Genomic DNA, 19,423 nt, shown 5'->3' with positions numbered 1-19,423 from the left:
CAGTTGTCCTGGAGGAAAATGTCCTGTCCCTTTAGCAGAGGTGTAAGATGAGGAAATGAGCAGTTGAAGTTTTTCATAGTTGGAGATAAATAGCATCACCTGGGTAAATAACATCCCATTATAAATAATATCATCTGGTAAATAACATCCCATTAAGCCTCTGTTAAATTGGCAAGACATTTTTCTCCAGTAAGGTTCACAACCCTAGTTCCCCCAACACCTTGATCCAGATCAGACTGAATTTTGATGCAATTCTTTGACGCCTTGAAAGCTGATAGTGTAAGGCTTGCCAACTCTGGGTTGGGAAATTCCTAGAGATTTGGGGGTGGAGCCTGGGGAGGAGAGGGTTTGGGGAGGGGGGAAGGAGCTCAGTGGGCTATAATGCCATAGAGTCTACCCTCCAAAGCAGCCATTTCCTCCAGGGGAACTGATTTCTGTCCGCTGGAGAAGTGCTGGAATTCCAGAAGATCTCCAGGTCTCCCCTGAAGGTTGACAACCCTTAGTATAACCAACATGGAAATGGTATGTCGAACATTGCTATGCCCAACAGCTCAGCCTTGATCCAGCTTTACTGGTGCTCAACAATCAGTGACTCTGGAAGGGGATGTATGGACCCTTTGACATCAAAATGAGCCTAGCAATGAAGCACTGAGTGCGAATCCACAATCGGCTCTCCATTCGTGTTGGCTGAGCATTTGAAAGCTGCTTCCACTGGTGTGTTTTGCCTTTTGACTCAAGGGGTTGGGTCTTCAGCTGCAGAGCTTCTGGACACAATTGGATGCACCAGAGGAAAGAGAGTTATTTTCTGTTGGAAAGAGAAGCGTCTAGGAGACAGTGAGTTAGATGAGGAAGATGCAGATGGGAACAACCTAAAAGTGGGCAGGCAAGAGGCCAACTAAGCTCCAAGGTGAGACGCAGAACTGAGAAACTTGAAGGATGTGTCACAGCTGTGTTGAACTGGCTTGGTGCCTGGCAAGCTCCCTGGAGCCCCACAAAACCCTTCCAAGGGCAAACAGGGCACAAAAGACGTGCCTCATCTTCTTTTCACTGGGGTGGATCCAACCATCCACCAAGGAGCCTTCCTCCCATTTCCTCTAACAGAAGAGCCACCTAAGTTGTAGTAAATCTCCTTAGGCTGGAAGAAGACGCTGAACGTTGCTGATTGGTGTGGTAGGATCTGGGTAGGATCTGCTCCAATGTTTGTGACAGCCCTGTTGTGCAACAAAGATCTCGCCATTTTCTGGGCATTTTGGATGGGGCTGCCATGGACAGCACTCTTCCTTGCCTCCTGGACAGTGGGCTCTTTCATCACAGTTGACTATCTCCAATTGTGCTTTGGACAGCCTGCAGAGCCCTCCCTTTTGGGGAATAGTGTGCCAGCCCCCTTCTGTGGGCTGCAGAGAGGCTGGTGGGCAACTCCTCCAGCCACTGATTTTCCTATCTCCTGGCCACCCACTGAACTTGGAGGCTGGGATTGTGTTGGGACATTGGGAGCTAGGTGCTTGGGAATCTGGGTCAGTTTTGGCTTTGCTTAGATTATCTGTGCCGGCCGTTTTGACATAAAGTAGATTCTGGAGAGGTGGTATTTTTAAAAACATCCTTGCAAAGAAATAAATATCCACTCAGGTGCTACTCTGACGTTCTTAACTTTCCCTCCTTTTCCATTCCAGCACATTGTCTTTTTCCCTGCAGTAGTTGATGGTGTGTTTTTTACCAAGCTGCCCAAGGAGCTCCTAGCAGAGAAAAAAATCAATAATGTACCCTACATGATTGGGGTCAATAACCATGAATATGGATGGATCATTCCGAGTGTAAGACATTTCTCTTATTTTTAATGCACACCTTAAGGCTGTTTGCATTTTGAGAAACTCCCTAGGCTTCCACACCGTTCATATCTCAAATCTACACTTCTAGGTGCTCCAGTTTCCAGATTTCACAAGAGGCCTAGACAGAGCAACAGTAAATACTGTGATTCGTGGCTCAGAACAATTCACGGTGAGAAAGGAATCCTCAGGTTCATTTTACATTTGTAACAATCCTTGACTTCATTCTGCCCCAACAGGACTTTTACTTTGTTTTAAAAAAATAATTAGGGAGGAAAGGGGTAGGAGAAGTAGATGGCAGTGCAGTGGAAGGGACTACTCAAGATCTGTTATGGTGACCCAGTGGTTGCTCAGAGTGTAAAAGGAGGTACCCCTCCTCCCCCCAAAATCTGGGTTGTGACGCACTGGCTACCACCTGGGACACCCACATGAAGGGGCTACAGGGAAAGAAATGCTGGGCTTTTCAGCAGAAAGGGATCATAGTTCACTTATACTGTCAGCCTTAGCAGAAGCAATCCTCTTGAGATAATAGGAGGCCAATGACGCTCCCTGATTTTTCATTTGCTTGTGATAGACTGTTGCCCCCGAACACGCTCACATCATTCTCGATGAATATCTGAAGGATATTGAGGACCCCATACAACTGCGGGACCAACTTCTTGACTTGTTTGGAGATGTGGTCTTTGTGGCTCCTGGCATTCAAACAGCGAGATTCCACAGAGGTGAGTTTCTGTTGCAATAGATTGGATTAGAAATGGGTCTCATGAGATCTGCAAAAGAAGAATGGTGGAAAGACTGGCTCATCGCTGAGACCCTGAAGTCCAGTTGCTCCACAAAGAATCTGCCCTTCAAGCAACAGTTGAGAGGAAAAGTTGGTGGTGGAGATGGGATCTAATGCAGAATCACACATTGCCTGATACAGTCAAGCTTGTTGGGTCACCTGGGCCCACTCCCTCTCTCATCCTGACCTACTTATTGAGTTGTTGAGAGGATAAAATGATGGTGGGGGAACGATGCGGTAAGCTGTTTTCGGGCAAGAGGCCATTTGTGTGGGAGTCCAAGAGGTTAGGAGAGGGGGAAGCTGGTGGATCAGATGGCTGATCAACAAGAATGTTGTAATCACCAAGGGGAAAGGTGAGGTTGAAGTCAATGAGGAGCAAGATAAGCCAGGCAGGCTGAATTAGAAATTCAGGGGAAGAAAGAATATAGGACTGCAAATGAGAGCTGCTGAGGTGAGCAAAGTCCTGTTGAGAAGTTGTTTGTTTGTTTCTTTGTTTATTGAAACATTTATAACCCACCTTTCCACATGGTTCAAGGTGGCTTACAGTAGTTTAAAAAATTCCAGTTAAAACCAAAATAAAACAATAGCTCCCAAGTATTTCCCTCAGTGAGACGGGGCTGAGGGTGGGGCCTGGTAGTGGAACAATTTGGAAAGCAGAAGGCCACCGTGGCAGTCTTCAGGCGAGGTTTGTGGGAAATGCAGAGACCTCCAAAGGAGAGGGCAGAGGCAGTGGCAGAGTCAGATGGGGAGACCCAGGTTTTGGGAAGTGCAAGTATTAAGTATTTTGAGAATCTGATGCCTCTCCAGAGACCTGCCTGAGGTGCCTTAAAGTAAAAATAATACTAGACTGTCAACCTAAAATAAAATTGCCCGAGAGGAAAGGTTACAGGTGTTTGCTCTCTGGATGAGGAACAAGGAGTCCCAGAAAGGACGAGGGAAAGGGAGAGGCAGTGAATGGGAATCAGCCCGTGCCTTGTTTGGGTACAATCCAGCTGCCATGATGAAATCTTCCTCCCTCCCTCAGATGCTGGATACCCAACCTATGTGTACGAATTCCAGCATCGTCCAAGTTGGCATGAAGCTCTTAAGCCAGACTTTGTGAAAGCGGATCACGGAGATGAAATTGGCTTTGTCTTCGGAAAGCCCTTCTTGGAAGGTGAGTTAGCATGATGTAGTGATTAGAGCATTATAGACTGGGAGGACCTGCGGTTGAATCAAACCTCCACCCTGCCATGACGCTCACTAGATGTCCTCAGGCCAGTCACTCTCTCTCTCAGCCTAAGTTGGTTTTGAGGATAAACATAGGAATGAGGGCCATTTCTGCCACCTTGCAGAAGGGCAGGATAAACTCCAGCAGACAGCAAGCTTCCCAAATCCACTGTTGTAGGTGCTTCAGTTTCCAGATCTCACAAGGGGCCTGGACAGAAAATACTGTGATTTGCAGCTTTTAACAATTCACAGGAAAGGGCTATTTTAATTTGTACAGAGGAATAAAAGAAGGAAATGTTTTTATACATATTTATATTATACATGATGTATGCAGCACAGGGATAAAATTGGCTTGTATCCATCAAGTTTCTGCTGAATGGTGGCAATTTGGGTTTTTGCTTTCTCATCCTGAAAGTTCTATGGTCACATACATGCAGATTTCTGACCCCACCTATGATGCTATTGGGTAGTAGGCCTCCCCCTTTCCCCACAGCATCGTGGTGCTTCTCTGTACTTCCCAGATTTCCCGTGTTCTTCCTGCAATCTTTCTCAAACCTGCTTTGCTGTGATGAATTGAGAAAGAACGTAGCAAAGCCAGGGTGGCTTCCAAATGGGTAGGACAGTCCGGACCTCCCTGCTCAGTTTGGCGCCATTTTCTCTACACCTGTCCCTTGCAGAGACTGTTCATTATACCTCTGGAGGGCTTTTTGGCTTGATGTTTTAATGTGCAACTGACATATCACATGTAACAATCTATCTTTTTGGTTGTTTGAATTCCTAGCTTTCATTAAAAAGAAAAGAATACTAAACCCCCAGCCCTTTTTGCTGGTATTATGATTGCCCATCCTCTCATGCTGGTACAGATGAAGAGATTATAGGAGGTCCCCTGGAAGAAATTCAAAATCAGTTTTCTGCCATCTTTTAAGAAAGGAATTACAGAAAGCCCTTTGATTTCAGTGGTCTTAGATGATTGTAACTCTGTTTAAGATCGCTATAAGAAACAGATAGTGGAAGATTATTCCCTATGATTATATATAAATAGTATTCTACGTAACATGTTAATTTTAGAAATGCTCCCCATCTTGGTGAGTAGATCCATCTGGTCTGTCCTTCAAAGCAATTTCCGTTTCAGATCTCACAATCACCATTTTGATTGCTTGTGCAATGACTTCATTTAAAAACCAGGCATAAATCTTCTAACTTTTGCTGATGTTATTGTTTTATGCCTTGCTTTGCAGACAAAGCTAACAAAGAAGAGAGAAACCTGAGCAAAATAATCATGAAATACTGGGCTAACTTTGCTCGCACTGGGTAAGAACATTGTTATGGTGTAAAGCAAGGCAATGTAAAGTGAAAAAAAGGTCAGCCATAATGGGTGCTGACTTTTTTTTCATGCAATGGAATCTTCAGCAGGCAGATCGAAACTTCTGGACTGGCCTCCTGCCCTTTTCTCATCATCCTTCCATTTGCATCACTTTGGGTTCCAGCCCAAGCCACAGATCTTAGCCTCTCCAATGGAATGGGAGTCCTACCTTTTTCTTCGGGATGCATTTGGAAAGCAGAGCAGCATTCCAGGAGGCCCTGAGGCTGAGTGGCAGAACATCTGCCTGGCATCTGCTCAGAGGGTCCCCGGTTCAATCCCCGTCATGTCCAGTTAAAAGAATCAAGTGGTGGGTGGTGTGAAAACTTCATCCTGAGACCCTGCAGAGCCTCTGCCAGTCTGAGAAGACAAGACTGACCTTGATGGATGGAGGGTCTGATTCAGTATCAGGCAGATCCACGTTTTCATGCTTGTCTTCCTCAACGGAGCTCATAAGTAGTCCAGTCACTGGCATTTTCAAAAGCACTTTGCATAGCAAATTTCAGCTCCTGGGTAGGAATCAGCTATGGTGAAAAGAGATACCACAGTTGTAAAGCAGCAGGGCCTGCCATTCAGCTCGCTTCTAAAACAAACCGTTCTGCAAGTTGGAGGCATTGCATCTGCTTTGCCAAGTGCGAAGCTGGGAGGAAGCTGGGCTCAAGCCCCCTGTGAAGAATCCACTGTCATTTATTTTTTATTTTATGGCAGCCCTTGCTTCATTTCCCCCAGAGTGCAGCTTTAAAGGCCAAGATGAATTAAAGAGCAAACTAACTCTCCATTTTGAATGCTTCTAGGAACCCTAATGGAGACGGCCTGACAGCGTGGCCCAAGTACGACCAGAAAGAACAATATCTGGAAATCGGCTTGAAGCAAAAGGTGTCAAAGAAGCTGAAAGAGAAGCAAGTTGCCTTCTGGACCAAGACCTTGCCTGAAAAAATAGCTGAAAGCAGAAGAGCACGCACAGAGTTATAAGCCCTCCATGGTGTCGAGAGGCTATTTTGCCACTAAATTAGGTTGTTTGTCGTTTCAGAGAACTTTTATCTTGGGTTGCAATGTTGGTCAATCGATTCATCAAATATTGTTAACTGTTCACAGAAACATAGAAACATAGAGCCGGATGGGAACCCAAGGGTCATCTAGTCCAGCCACCTGCACAACACAGGAAATTCACAGCTATCCCCCTTCACTTCCCTTAGTGACCCCTGCTGTATGCCCAGAGGAAAGAAAAAAACCTCCAGGATCCCTGGCCAATCTGGCCTGGAGGAGAATTCCTTGCTGACCTACCCTGGGCATATAAGGGCCATGAGAGCCAAGTACCGGCTCAACCCTTCATGCCCTCCCTCTCCACATCTTGGAACATTCCTATTAAGTCAGAGAATCATCATAGCTGTCAGATGACCATCTAGCCTCTTCTTAAATACCTCCTAGGAAGGAGCCCACTGCCTCCCAGGAAGCCTCTTCCACTGAGCAATAGCTCAACCGTTACCTTAGAGGACCCCACTGTCCAATTTACTATAATCCAAGTTCTCTCCTGCCCTCTCTACCAAATAAGGCACCACAGAGCAGGACAGGGAAGTTTTTCATAAACTGTCTTTTCTTCCGTTCTTGGCCTTCCAAGGAGCCCGCAGGTCTCAATGTCAGGTAACTGCTGCTTTTTATGTTGTCAAAGGGAGCTTGCATTGCTTCTCTCTCTCAGCACCCCTCTCTGAGGTCAGAAATCTTTCTGGTCTTATATGGAGCTTCTTAAGGCAGTGGCTGTTTTATAGCTATGATGTGTGGTTTATAGGTTTGGTTTGGCTTAAGAAGATAGCCTAGTCTTATGCCTTGCTTCCATGTGGATTCCTCTTCATATCTTGAAAAGGGGGTCCTCCACAGTAGAACATGTTCCTCTGGAGTTAGGTGCCTTCTGCTCATTGGAAGATGCTGGCTGCACATTAGCTGAAGCACCTTGCACCATAGGGACTGGACTCCACATCAGAAGAACATGCTCTGCCACAGACTGAGAAGGTCACCAACGGCAGCAAAGTAGAATATTTAAGCCAATGTTTCTACCTTTTTAATTTATTCTTCAGGTTCCAAAGTAAAAGCCAAGAACAACAGTTCGCTCTCCTTGAATACAGCATTCATATGCATCCCTGTTCTCATAATACTGTCATAAATTGTTTCAGCAGATTTAACTAGCTCATGTTTCCTACCACTTGCATAACACTGTTCAGGTCATCCCACCTTAGAAAGATGCACGTTCTAGAGCTAGGAAAAGGTACAAGAAAGGAAGCCTCAAACAATCAAGGGATTGGAGCACCTGCCAGATGAAGAAAGGTATTTGGAACAGCCGCACACCTGGTGTACATGGGGGAAGAGGGGGGTGCATGAAGTCCTGTGGGGTGTATCTCTTGCCCATCCTGCTGCAAGGTAATAGATTATGCCCTGTGTCATTTTTCTTCTGCAAAGCTATTCTGGCATCAAACAAAGTCAATCTACTTTGAATCTTTAGAAAAATATGAAGAGGTCATGTTTTAATAAATAATTCTAAAAATCATTCTTGCTTTTTGCTTTATTTTACAATGCTTCTCCCCCACAGCCTTTCTGCCACTGAATAATAATCTAACAGTTTCAGAGGAAGAGCCATGGCTCAGTGGTAGAGCTCCTGCTTTGCTTGCAGAAGGTCCTCAGTTCAATCCCCGGCATCTCCAGTTAAAAGGACCAGACAGTAGGTGACGTGACAGACTTCCACTTGAGTCCCTGGAGAGCAGGAAAACCTGCCCCATGGAAGCCCTATGCCACTGGACTGCATTGGTGCCCACAGCAATGGAGGGGCTTTGGAAGGAAAGCTTCGCCCATGTGGAGCAGCCCCATTGCCTTTCCAAAAAGTATATCTACTATTAGGTTGAGCAGGGAGAGGAAATCTCTCTGTAAGCAGAGACCACCACCTCTGGATTTAACTTCTTTATCCAGAAGGGACCGCCAGGAGACAGACAGAAACATCTCACTTGGTATGCTCATATTAATATTAATAATACTAACAAAATTATAGTAAAAGTTATGTAGTTTATATGAAAATTGTGGTTTTGGAAGCCACTTGGAAGGTTCCATGATATGATGCTGCAGGATAAATTACTGGGGCACTGATGCTACATACCGAGAGCACTCCCTTCTGGTTATTTATTTCTGAATTTTTTAACATTAAGAGGACCAGAAGCCAAGCAGCAGGGACTGGAGAGGCCAACCACACTCTCTGGGAACCCCTGAAACACAAGCATGGTAAATACCCCTGCTCCCATAATAAAAATGTATAACAACGCAATGCTGAATGGAGCCACACACCCACCTAAGCCCATAAAAGTCAATGTGCTTAGAAAAGTGTAACCTGGCATAGGATTGCTCTGTAAATGTCCCATGTCTTCTCCAACATCCTTCCCTGCTTCCTAGCCACAAGATGTATAATATTTTCAAGAAGGAGAAATAATTCTATTGGGTGACTCATATATCCATGGATTAGGAGTTAGTTAGACAAAACAGAAGCAAAGGCAATGGAATATCTAATTTTTGCCTCCAATGAGCGAGTTTTACCACTTAATTAATTGTGTGTGTGTGTGTGTAGATAGATAGATAATTCTAAGTATTTAAAAACTGCTCTTTTTATCTGTACTTAACTTGGCTGATCTTGTGACAGTAATAAACCTTTCATTGATTGATTGAGTGCATCTAGTGAAACAACTTCCTTGCAAAGGTTATTTGCACAAATTTCCTGAAGCAATTTTAGAATCTCAGGGCATAAATCTGAGTGTGTGTGCACAGATTTTTTTGGTCTAGGGCAGCAAAATTCTTTACACTAGCTTGTTGAAAGCAATAAAAAAGATAGCAGGCTATTGAGCAATAAAAACTCATGTAGGGACTGCGCTGATTGGACTACAAACCACTGGGCTTTGCCAAAGACAGCTGGTTGTACAACCTTTTGAGGAGGAGAAATGTTCAATAAGATGGGAGGGAACAGGAATTCAACAAAAATTAAATGATGGGCGTCCAACCTTCAGGTGGAACCTGGGTAGGGTTGCCAGCTCCAAGTTGGGAAATTCCTGGAGATTTGGGGGGGGGGGGTTAACCTGGAGAAAGTGGGGTTTGGGGAGGGAAAAGACCTTGGCATGGCATAATTCCATAGAGTCCACCCCCCAAAGTAGCCATTTTCTCCAGGTAAACTGATCTCTGTGGCCTGGAGACCAGTTGTAATTCCGGGAGATCTCCAGCCACTACCTGGAGCCTGGCAACCCTAGACCTGGGTATCTTCCAGAACTACAACTGCTCTCCAGACAACAGAGATGAGTTCCGCTGGAGAAAATGGCAACTTCGGAGGGTGGATTCTATTGCATTATACCTTGCTGAGCTCCCGCCCCAAACCCCCTTCTCCCCCAGGTTCCATCCCCGATCTCCCGGAATTTTCCAACCCAGAGCTGGCAACCCTAGATGTGACTGCAACAGGCCGCTGTTTGGCTTGGAGCCAGACAGGTGTGGCCCGGGCCCTTCTGTTATCTCCGCGGCGCCCTTTCCCATCATCGCGCTCCTCCCTCCAACTTGGCTCCCAACCAGCGCCCTGTCGCCAGAGCCAGCGCGCACTCCCCCAGCCGCCGCCACTTGTCCTTCCTCGGCTGCCTTACCCACGTGGCCTGTGACGACACGCCGCTGCCTTCCTTCCGGGTGCCTCTTGCCCACGTGTGTGTCGTACCCGATGTCCGCCTCTCCGCGCGTGCTTCTGGGGTTGCGCGATGCTCCCGTCCCCGCCGAGGGCTCCGGCCAGAGCCGCCTGCAGTGCCAGGGAGCTGCCAGCAAGCTGGGCGGAGCTCCGGTGAGGAGGCGGCGGCGGCGGCGGCGGCGGCGGCTTCCCCTGCAGCGCCATTTACCCCCAAAGCCCCCTCCCCACACGTAGCCCCTCCGTTACCTCCAGGGCACGATCCGAGGTAGCTTACCTTGGAGCAGCCGCCTTGCTTACTCGTAGGTAAGCCCCTCTCCCAAATTCCCTGTGGGGTGCCGCAGGGCACCATGCACTTCAATCTCTCTATGCTGGAGAGTGCCCTCAAGTCAGAGTTGATCTCTGGCGACCTCTTGGGGGGTTTTCAAGGCAAGAGACTACCAGAGGTGGTTTGGCATTGCCTGCCTCTGCAACCCTGGTATTCCTTGGAGGTCTCCCATCCAACCAAGGCCGACCCTGCTTAGCTTCTGAGATCTGACGAGATCCAGGTAAACCCCTTCGGAGAAAATAATTGACAGTGTTGGATTTGGATGCCCTCCAACATGTTGATGACATCTGGCTATCTGTTTAAATCTCCGGGTATTGTGGTAGGTGCCTTGAGCCATGGCCTAACTGCTGTGGTGAATGCCCAAGAGGGTCAGGTTGCACTCCATCAGGCACTGATTCTTGGCACTGGAACTTGGCCTTGAGCCAGAGCTCAGTTCAGCAGATGCATTGAAATAGGCACGTCCATTTCAGTGCCCCTTAGGAAGGGATCTCTGGATTACAAAAGCTTATGCTGGGATAAATGTTGCTCCTTATGCTGGTCTGGTAAAAACCTACTCTGTGCCTTGGTTAGTTGTCAGATGCTCGGTGGTGGAGAGTGCCCTCAAGTCACAGCTGACCTATGGCAACCCCTGGTGGGGTTTTCATGGCAAGAGACTATCAGAGGTGGTTTGCCATTGCCTGCCTCTGCAGCCCTGATCCTGGTTGGAGGTCTCCCATCCAATTACTAACCAAGGCTGACCCTGCTTAGCTTCTGAGATCTGACTCACCTGGGATCAGGCTCACCTGGGCTATCCAGGTCAGGGCCAGCTGCCTAGTACTGGAAAATAATTGCTTCATTTTAACTGAACTATTTTATATCGAAAGTAAGAGTTCATCTTTAATTGGAGCTGCTTTGTTCCCATTTATTCCAGGATTGTGTCCCTTCGGTGACTCTGACTCGTCCTTCTTGTGGGATTTGCAAGACTGCTTTGATGCACGTTGTGCAGCTCTATTGCCCTCTTGAGGGCTCCCCGTTCCATCGTGTCCTCAATGTGTTTGCCTGTGCTGTGAAAAGATGCTGGGGAAAATCAGAAAGGTGAACGAGGGGTTGTTTTGCAGCTTCTTCCTGCTTTGTCAGTTTTGTACCGTGTGTGGATGCTGGCACCAGAGTCCAGAGGTGATGATGACGACAAAGGATTTATGTAAGAAGTTAGATGTTTGGGGATCTGCACATACATTAACTCAGCAATCCGCACAACAACCTTGTGAACCAGTTCAGTGTGGTTATCCCCATACTGGAGGCGGGGGGCGGGGGGAGCTCTTTGAGGTTACCTACTGAGTTCTCGGCAGACCTTAGACTCACACCTAGGTTGCTGATTTATAGCTCAGGCACTTAGCTAATAAGGATTGTAAATGCTGTGAAATGTTTCTGTTTTCTTCACAAACGTTGCTGATGTTTTCTGTCATTCTCTTCTCCTCCTACAGCTGGATGGTATTACGGTCCCAATATTTGGAAACGCAAAGGAAAGAAGTGCAAGATTGTAAATCAAAGCAGGTATCCTATGCCAATTGGTGTGTTGCCTTTGGGTTATGTCGCTAACAGTGCAATCCTGGGCAGACGTACTCCAGTCTAATCCCCTGAAATCAATGGACTTAGACTGGAGTTACTCTGCATAGGATTGCGCTGTAAGGTTCAACTTAGACATGAGGCTGGCACTGTATCTGTGGAATGACTTTTAGTAAGTTCAAGGGTAAATGTGTTGTTGGAATGTCTGCTGTGTTGCTTGTTCAAAAAAACAAACAGAAGCTCCCTTAGTACTGACTGTCTTTGTCTAGAGACTCCTTCGGGACTACTCTGACACCTTCGCACCTTCATACAAGAGGATTTTAGTTTGGAATATTGTATATTGTTTGGCCATTTGCCTCTTAGGTATTTAAATGTCATCCTTGCAAGCAGTGTTTTGTATTGATATTTTGTATGAAGCTTATATGTAAAGAGATTTCTGTATTTATATATATTTATTCATATTTATTAGCACTCTGCACTTTGGCACCTTAAAATTCAAAAATACATTTATAAAAATTTATATCTTATATGCTTTTTGGATTGTCTTAGGTGTGGTTCTCCACTGTTTGTCCAGGCAGTGTTGCTTGTTCAAGGCTGGTCCCATGAACCTGCTACGTTTATTAGGTTTGCAGTCTTAAAAATGCAGTCACATACCTCACTTCAAAAGTGGTCCTTTAAAAAAATGCTCATAAATGTTGGGCTTCATGTAAAACTTACTTCTCTTGTATCTTGTTGAAATATGCCTGGAACACATAGGGTTGTATTCTTTTATTCACAGAAGCAGGAAGTAGCACCCAAGGATTGGTGTGATGGAGCGGACGACTGGGGGGAAGACAATGATATGGTGTCGTCTGAGGACACGTGCAGCCCGAGCCTTGGCTTGCTTGCAGCTTCACATCCCTTCCCTGGGGAGGGAGATTGTGCCTCTCGGTTGCAAGCTCTCAGCCTGCACGAAATTGCAGGCGTCCCTCCTCTCTCGTGCTCTGATAACCCAACTGGGAAAGAGCAAATCGCTCCTGTTTGGCAACCGTACTACATCAGCGCCGTGGAGGAAGATGATTATCTTGGCTACAGTGATACGGATCATGCCCAAAAACTCTTGAAGGAGTATCAACAGAGGGAGGGCGTTGACTTGGAACAGTCGACGTTGGAAAGGTGAGACTCGAGTTGGGGGTTACCTTATCTATCTAGTACATTTTGATCTTGCCCTTCCTCTAGGGGGGAAGAGTGGGATTAAAAATGAAATGAATAAAAATCTGTAATTTGTGTAAGCTGATGACTCTGTTATTCTCAGTGACGTGGCTGACAGTTGTGGCGAGAAATATGAGAAGAGTAATGTTGAAAAGAGAGGCCAGGTGTTCCACAAGTTTATGAAAAGGATTTCTCCTTGCCAAGAACAGATCTTAAGGTAGGCTGACCAATTCAGGGTCTCTTTGTTAAGGAGGTGGGGAGCACAGGGCAGGAGTGAAACCGGGCTTTCTTGAGACACTGCTGAAAAGAAGTAGGGTGGATCTGGCTATCCTGCAAGTCGCCTTCTGTCCGGGGTCTGAGCCCCAGCCCCCAGACTTGACAAGAGGGAACAGCAGGTCAACCGGGCTGACGGGCAAACAGAGGGGGCAGCCAGCAGGCAGTAGGTCAACCGGTCTGACTGGCAAGCAGAGGGGGCAGCCTGGGGACAGCAGGTCATCCCCTCCCACGGGCAAATGGAGCCAGAACCTGCCGGCGCCAGGGGCAAGAGGCAAAGGCCCAGGGCCTCAGGAGTCAGGGGGAGACAGAGAGAAGCCAGCGAGTCCCACTCCCCTGGGGAAGGAAAGGGGACTAAGCAAGGCAGAAGGGGGCAAGGGCAGAAGGATTGGGGGCCCAGCAGTCACCCACCCAAAGACCTTACCTAAGGAGGAGAAGCAGCAGCAGCCCCAACAGCCCAAAGCCACGCCCCAGCTAGAAAATAGTAGCCTGGCCCAGGAGTTGCCAGAAGCCAAGCCACTCCAGGTGGGGCTATTGGAGGCACTCTGCAGGAAGCCCTGGGCAACCAGCCAAGGAGCCGCAGCTGGACCCACCTTCAGCCATCAGCTCAGCCAGGGAGGCCGAGCTGCTAGCCAGGGGACTGCAGCTGGACAGGCCTTCAGCAATCAGCCAAGGCAGGGAGGCTGGGCAGCCAGGGAACAAGGCACAGCTGGTGCTGGTCAGTGGGGCCAGATCAGCTACCCCAGCTGCAACTGCTTGGTGCAGCCCAAGACTGGGCTGGAAGAGGGGTGGGGCAGTAGAAGGAAGCCCTATAAAAGCTGGCTGGGAAGAGCCCTGTGGTGGTGGATGTGAGTAAGGAGTGATAATGTGGAGTGAGAGTGGTGCAATGCAAGAGTGGAGGTTTGGAGGAGAGTTCTGGAAGGAGGGGATACACAGGGGGCAAGCCGGCCAGGTTGAGCAGGCCAGCGAGTGGACTGAGAGGGAGTCTGGGTGAGGTATACCGCCCCTCCTTTCACAGAGCAGGGTCCTGCAGCATCCCTGGCCCCCCTATGATGTCAGGAGCAGACCGCCCAATGCCACGCCCAGCGGCAGCGGCGGCAAGCCCTGACACCTTCGTCCTACCTAACTCCTCATCTAAAGGAAGTCCACGTAAAAGGCTCCTTAGATTGGAGGAGGGTGTCAAAGCTGGACCAAAAGGAGAAGGGTGTGTGTGTAAATATTTTAATAAATGAATGAACTTTGCTCAGTGGAGTGGTTGAATAAGGGTAGAATCCACACCAGTAAGAGGGGGAAGAACCTTTGGGAGGTGAATGCAATGCCAGGAAGGCATCTGTAGAACAACAAATCTGCTACCTATAGGTTTGAACAGTGGCAAAGGCAGTAGGTGACTTTCTGGTTTTTAGATATTTATACTTTGCTGTTTTTTCTCACTGATGACTCAGAACAACAACCCTGTGAGGTAGGTTAGGTAGAGAGAGTTCTGGCCCAAGGTTTCCCAACAAGGTTCATGAGTGGTAAAGTGGGGGATCAGATCCTCCCTAGTCCTAGCCCAGCACTTCCAACCACTATGCCATACTGGCTGCTGGGTGAAATCTCATCTTGCAGTAGATGCAAGAAGCAACGTCCAGCCCTCCCAAGATCTGTACTGAAACACAGCCATATCTGCTGGCCTGTGATTCTTCTGGAGTATCGCAAAGTCACTGTGGTACAAACGAAAGATGTACATGAGGAGTTTTAAACAGATGATATCATTGCTTCCCGAAGAGGGCCCCAATAATAATAATGATAATAACTATAACAACAACATTTGATTTATATACCGCCCTTCAGGATAACTTAATGCCCACTCAGAGCAGTTTACAAAGTACGTCATTATTATCCCCACAACAAAACACCCTGCGAGGTGGGTGGGGCTGAGAGAGCCCTGAGAGAGCTGTGACTGACCCAAGGTCACCCAGCTGGCTTCAAGCAGAGGAGTGGGGAATCAAACCCGGCTCTCCAGATTAGAGTCCTGCTGCTCTTAACCACTACACCAAACTGGCTCAGCAGTAGAGTACCTGCTCTGCTTACAGAAGCTTCTGGCTTCAGTCCCTGGTATCTTTGGTGAAGGGATCTCAGGTGGCCCTTCTGCTATGCTGACAGAGAGTCAGAGGCCAGTCTCAGGCAGGTATAGAGGGGGGCTGTCTTGTATAAGAGAGTTAAATGCTGACGTGTGTATTTGGGGTGTGTGTGTCTTTCTGTCTCCGCAGGTATTCCTGGGGTGGCCAGCCTTTACTTATAACCCACCCCTTGTCAGATATCAAGACGACTGTCCCGCCCTGCAATAGCTGCCAAAGCAAAAGAATCTTTGAATTTCAGCTTATGCCTGCCCTGGTCAGCAGGCTGAAGAGCAGAGAGGAAGGTATACTGAGCTCTCTTACAGTTTCCATGTAAAGGTAGCCATCTGCAACAGTAGCATTTTATACCACGGACAGGTAGAATCGTTTCTAAATCCCTTGAAATGTGCACTCAGGGCGTCGAATACAACCTCTGCTAAAGCTGCTTTCCTGGACATGTGTGGTGCATCACAGCAAGCGGAAAATGGGGTCAGGTGAAGCTCCTTTGGCACTCCCAGGGTATGCACAGCCTCTTGTCTTGCACGGACTACAGGTTCAGTTTTCTGGGGCCTTCTCCCAAATGTTTCCCATGGAAATGAAGGAGCCCTTCCCAGTCCATCTGAGAAGACTTTCTCTGGGATAGCTTTCAACATGTATCTTATATATACCCATCCTGTCCCCCTCCCACTGCTTCTGAATGAAAATGCCTTTCTCATATTAGGTCTTGCTTGAGACATAATGAACAGGAGCCCAGCGGAAAGCTTTTCATTCTTTTCTGAAGAACTTTTAATACATTTTGGATAGAGACCTTCAGAGAGCCATCGAATACTGATTTTTGTACAGATGTGGGGTATGCATGTTTAATGTTTCAGTCTTTTAAAAAATGTCTAGGATGTTGGGTATTGCCAACACTGGAGGTAAGATTCAGGGCAGAGTGAAGAACGGGCTTTGATAAGATTCCCTTTTGGGGGTGGGCACGACAGGTCCGTTTTGCTTTCCAAGGATTTGTGCTCAAGGGCTTGGCTACACTCCCAGGACCTTCATATTCCCTGACCAGAAGTTCTGGGTTAGTTCCGCGCTGGGGCCCTTCTTTGCAAACCTGTTGATACCGTTCCTTCAGGAGCTGCGTGTGGAATAACCGTGAAGGATCCACACGCTGGTGCTGCATCGGTGAACTCATTCTCTTCCTGGGATTTTCTGGTCCACGTAGGGGTCGGTTCTATTTTGAGTTTTCTAGGGCCTTCTCCCAAATGCTTCCCATTGAAATGAGGAGCCCTTCCCGGTTCGCAAGTCCATGCCTCTGCGAACTTGCTTTAAAAATTAAGTGAGCCGGTTGGCACCATTGCTTCGTCACTAGACCGTATCCCAGGCTCCCTGTCCCCGTGTTTTTCTTAAGCAGCAAATCTGCTTGCCGTGCATCCAGGTCTCTGGGAGCAACTCGTAAAGTCGAGCCAATTCAGGTTTGAGAAAGAGAGCTTGGAGCTTCTGGCTAGAGTCAGCTGAAAAGAAAGAAGCTTTGGGGAAGGGGGGGAGATGCAGGGGGGACTCTCGGAACATCATACTGAGACATGTGGCTAATTCTGAATGGCACTGTCATTCCACTGGAAATGCTTAAAAAAACCCACCCTTGTAGCTGCGGTTGATATATTGCTCAGGCATCACAAAGGAGGAAGGCACTAGGAACAATCGAAACAGTTGTGCACCTCTGCTCCACAACAATAGGGGGAAAATGCAAGAACCCCCTAAAAAGCTTTGTGGGAAATTGGGAGCGTGGGGGTGGGAGGGAGAACCGCCAATTACCAGTGTCCTTTGGAACAACCGTCTTACGACTGTATGTACAAGTGATGCACCGCAATTGGTGGAACAGTCCCAGGCTCGCTCTTGGCAGATCCACAAAAGGCTGCGTGCTTTTTCTTACAGCTCCATGTGAAGGGGTGGAGACTCCTGTTTTTTAATTTAACGAAAGCTCAAAGTTCAAGGGAAGAGCCTAGAATTTTCTTGCAGGCATGAAACCCTTACACAGCTGATGGCAGTGGTTCTGTCCTGCAAGGTTCCATTAGGGGACTTCAGTTGTTCCTGCCTTTTTCAGGGCATGCTGCAGTCTGGCTTCTGTGGGTTCCTTTGAGGTAGGCAAGGGCCAACTTGGATGGCGGTGTCAGGCGATGGATGACAGGCTATGGCCGATAGATCCCTGTACCGTTGCAGCAAGAAATCCAGGCTCTTGGTTAAATGGCTTTATTCAGAAATCAGATCATTTCCACAGATATGTCCACAGAATTACTCAGAAGCAAGGTAAGCATCTAAGCAGTAAGAACAGGTTGACAGGAATGGTAACCTGTTGGAAAATCCTTCCCCTTAATACACATGTTTGCTCCTTCCCCCTCCCAACAGTAAAACAGGACTTTTGGTGCGAACTTGTCCTGAGAATGTCTCACATATTTGTACTATCAAGTTGAGACACAGAGAAAGCAAGAGATCAAAGTTGAGACATAGCAGTGCACGGGAGTGAGCAGTATACAAGGTCAGAAGCACTGAAAGTTTCTACAGTCCATTAGATAAGGCACCTGCGGCTTCAATAAGCCTGTGAAAGGAAACAGTTATGGCATTGGCAATATGACATCAAGTTATAGCATGAAACATTGGTTCAGAAACAACAGGTCAGCACTAAGTAGTGGCATGGATGGGGCACAGACATGAAAGGTGGGGGCAGCGGGCGTGAGCATTCTACCTTGGAAGTGGCATTCAGAAAGGATGGTGGTCTTTGGCCTCCTCTTGCCTGATTTTGTATCTATTGCTTATTAAAAAATACGCTTCTGTTGCTTGTAGTTTGAAAAGAGCTGTGTGGCTGCCAACCCGTTGAAACACAGACCTTCATAACATGCGAGCCAGGAAATCATATGGAGAGTTGAGTGTGCCTGAGCAGAGTTATTTCGGTATATGCTGATCATTGCAAATGATTGAACTACTAGCTGTCTTAGGTATCATCTAGTACGTTTGACATTTTGATGCTGCAATTCTGAACCAACTTTGCACAGAGAAACTGGTTCTGAATTCAGTGGTGATATCCCATATCCAGAGGAACCATTTTTTGCTACACATACCACCACCCCCCTCCAGCATTTTTATTGTGCAGATTTGGTAGTAAACGAAGCAGGTATTCAAAGGAGAATTCATTTGTGGTATTTGAATGATTGGATATAATCAGGGCTTTTTTCTGGGGAAAGAGGTGATGGAACTCAGTGGGTTGCCAGCACAGGGGGCAGCTTCTAGTGGGAGGTGGTCCATCTGGTACCATGTGCGCACACGCAAAGTGCGCACACGCTTCCAGAACCGTGCAATGACATCACTTTGGGTCAGCTGGAACAAAGGGGGAGTTTTTTAAAGTTTAAATCGCCCTCAGCGAAAATGGTCACATGGCCAGTGGCCCCGCCCCCTGATCTCCAGACAGAGGGGAGTTTAGATCGCCCTCCGCACCACAGTATGGAAGGCAATCTCAACTCCCCTCTGTCTGGAGATCAGGGGGCGGGGCCAGTGGCCATGTGACCATTTTCAAGAGGTGCCGAAACTCCGTTCCACCACGTTCTGGCTGGGAAAAAGCCCTGGATATAATAGGGTTTTACAACCTCAAAAACTGTTTCCCCCCACCTCTAGATCCATCCGTGGAATTTGGAACAGCGCTGGTGTACACGTGTGAGAAGAGCTGCTGGCCAGTTAATCATCCGGTGCCCCTGGAAGAATTTATTTTTGTGCAAGAAGATCCAGATCAAAAGCTGTTTAAATAGATCCTATTTAATTCCTTGTATAAATAAAGCTGTATTTTGTTAGTCCAAACACAAAGCCTCGTATGTTCATCAGAAACAGAGAAGACAGGCTCAAGGTATTGTTTATTGAAAAACATGTCCCATTTCCAGGCTTGGTTCCAAAATACCTGAAGCACCTCTTTCTCTCCTATCAGTTCTGCCTGTTCCCTGAGATCAGTGGGTGAGGCCTTCCCCAAGGAAATCTGTGTTGGTTGAGGGAATATTGGAGGCAACCCATGGGAGGGACTTCCCAGTGGCAGCCTCCAGGCTGTGGAAGTTAGGAGATAAGGTTGGTGCTGCTACAGGCCTTCTGGAGGAATCTCAAGACTGTTC

General features: G+C 47.4%; 2 protein-coding genes across 4 annotated transcripts in view; both read left to right on the top strand.

Moving 5' to 3' along the window:
* LOC129344289 (fatty acyl-CoA hydrolase precursor, medium chain-like) overlaps positions 1-7,712 on the top strand; it is a 29,243-nt gene extending 21,531 nt beyond the window's left edge. Inside the window, exons 9-14 of the mRNA XM_055000865.1 lie at positions 1,671-1,811; positions 1,915-1,995; positions 2,398-2,545; positions 3,629-3,760; positions 5,052-5,124; positions 5,968-7,712. Coding sequence (XP_054856840.1) covers positions 1,671-1,811; positions 1,915-1,995; positions 2,398-2,545; positions 3,629-3,760; positions 5,052-5,124; positions 5,968-6,145 — 753 coding nt within the window. The 3' untranslated portion in view covers positions 6,146-7,712. The remainder of the gene's footprint in view (positions 1-1,670; positions 1,812-1,914; positions 1,996-2,397; positions 2,546-3,628; positions 3,761-5,051; positions 5,125-5,967) is intronic.
* A 2,147-nt stretch (positions 7,713-9,859) lies between these two features.
* Positions 9,860-19,113, top strand: PDCD2L (programmed cell death 2 like). 3 transcript variants are annotated; one of them, XM_055000163.1, is made up of 7 exons: positions 9,860-10,013; positions 11,096-11,259; positions 11,649-11,718; positions 12,509-12,885; positions 13,025-13,138; positions 15,444-15,595; positions 18,942-19,113. In XM_055000163.1, exons 1-7 carry the CDS (start codon positions 9,897-9,899, stop codon positions 19,070-19,072), a joined length of 1,125 nt encoding a protein of 374 aa, XP_054856138.1. In that variant the 5' UTR covers positions 9,860-9,896; the 3' UTR covers positions 19,073-19,113. The 3 variants fall into 3 exon arrangements, with proteins under 3 accessions (XP_054856138.1, XP_054856139.1, XP_054856141.1); XM_055000164.1 differs by having other exon boundaries at positions 9,927-10,163; XM_055000166.1 differs by lacking the exon at positions 9,860-10,013 and adding an exon at positions 10,351-10,405.
* Positions 19,114-19,423: the final 310 nt, after the last annotated feature.

Source organism: Eublepharis macularius, chromosome 16 (genome assembly GCF_028583425.1).
Source record: "Eublepharis macularius isolate TG4126 chromosome 16, MPM_Emac_v1.0, whole genome shotgun sequence".
In the NCBI taxonomy this organism is placed as follows: Eukaryota; Metazoa; Chordata; class Lepidosauria; order Squamata; family Eublepharidae; genus Eublepharis; species Eublepharis macularius.
This window is presented reverse-complemented; position numbering and strand designations above follow the sequence as displayed.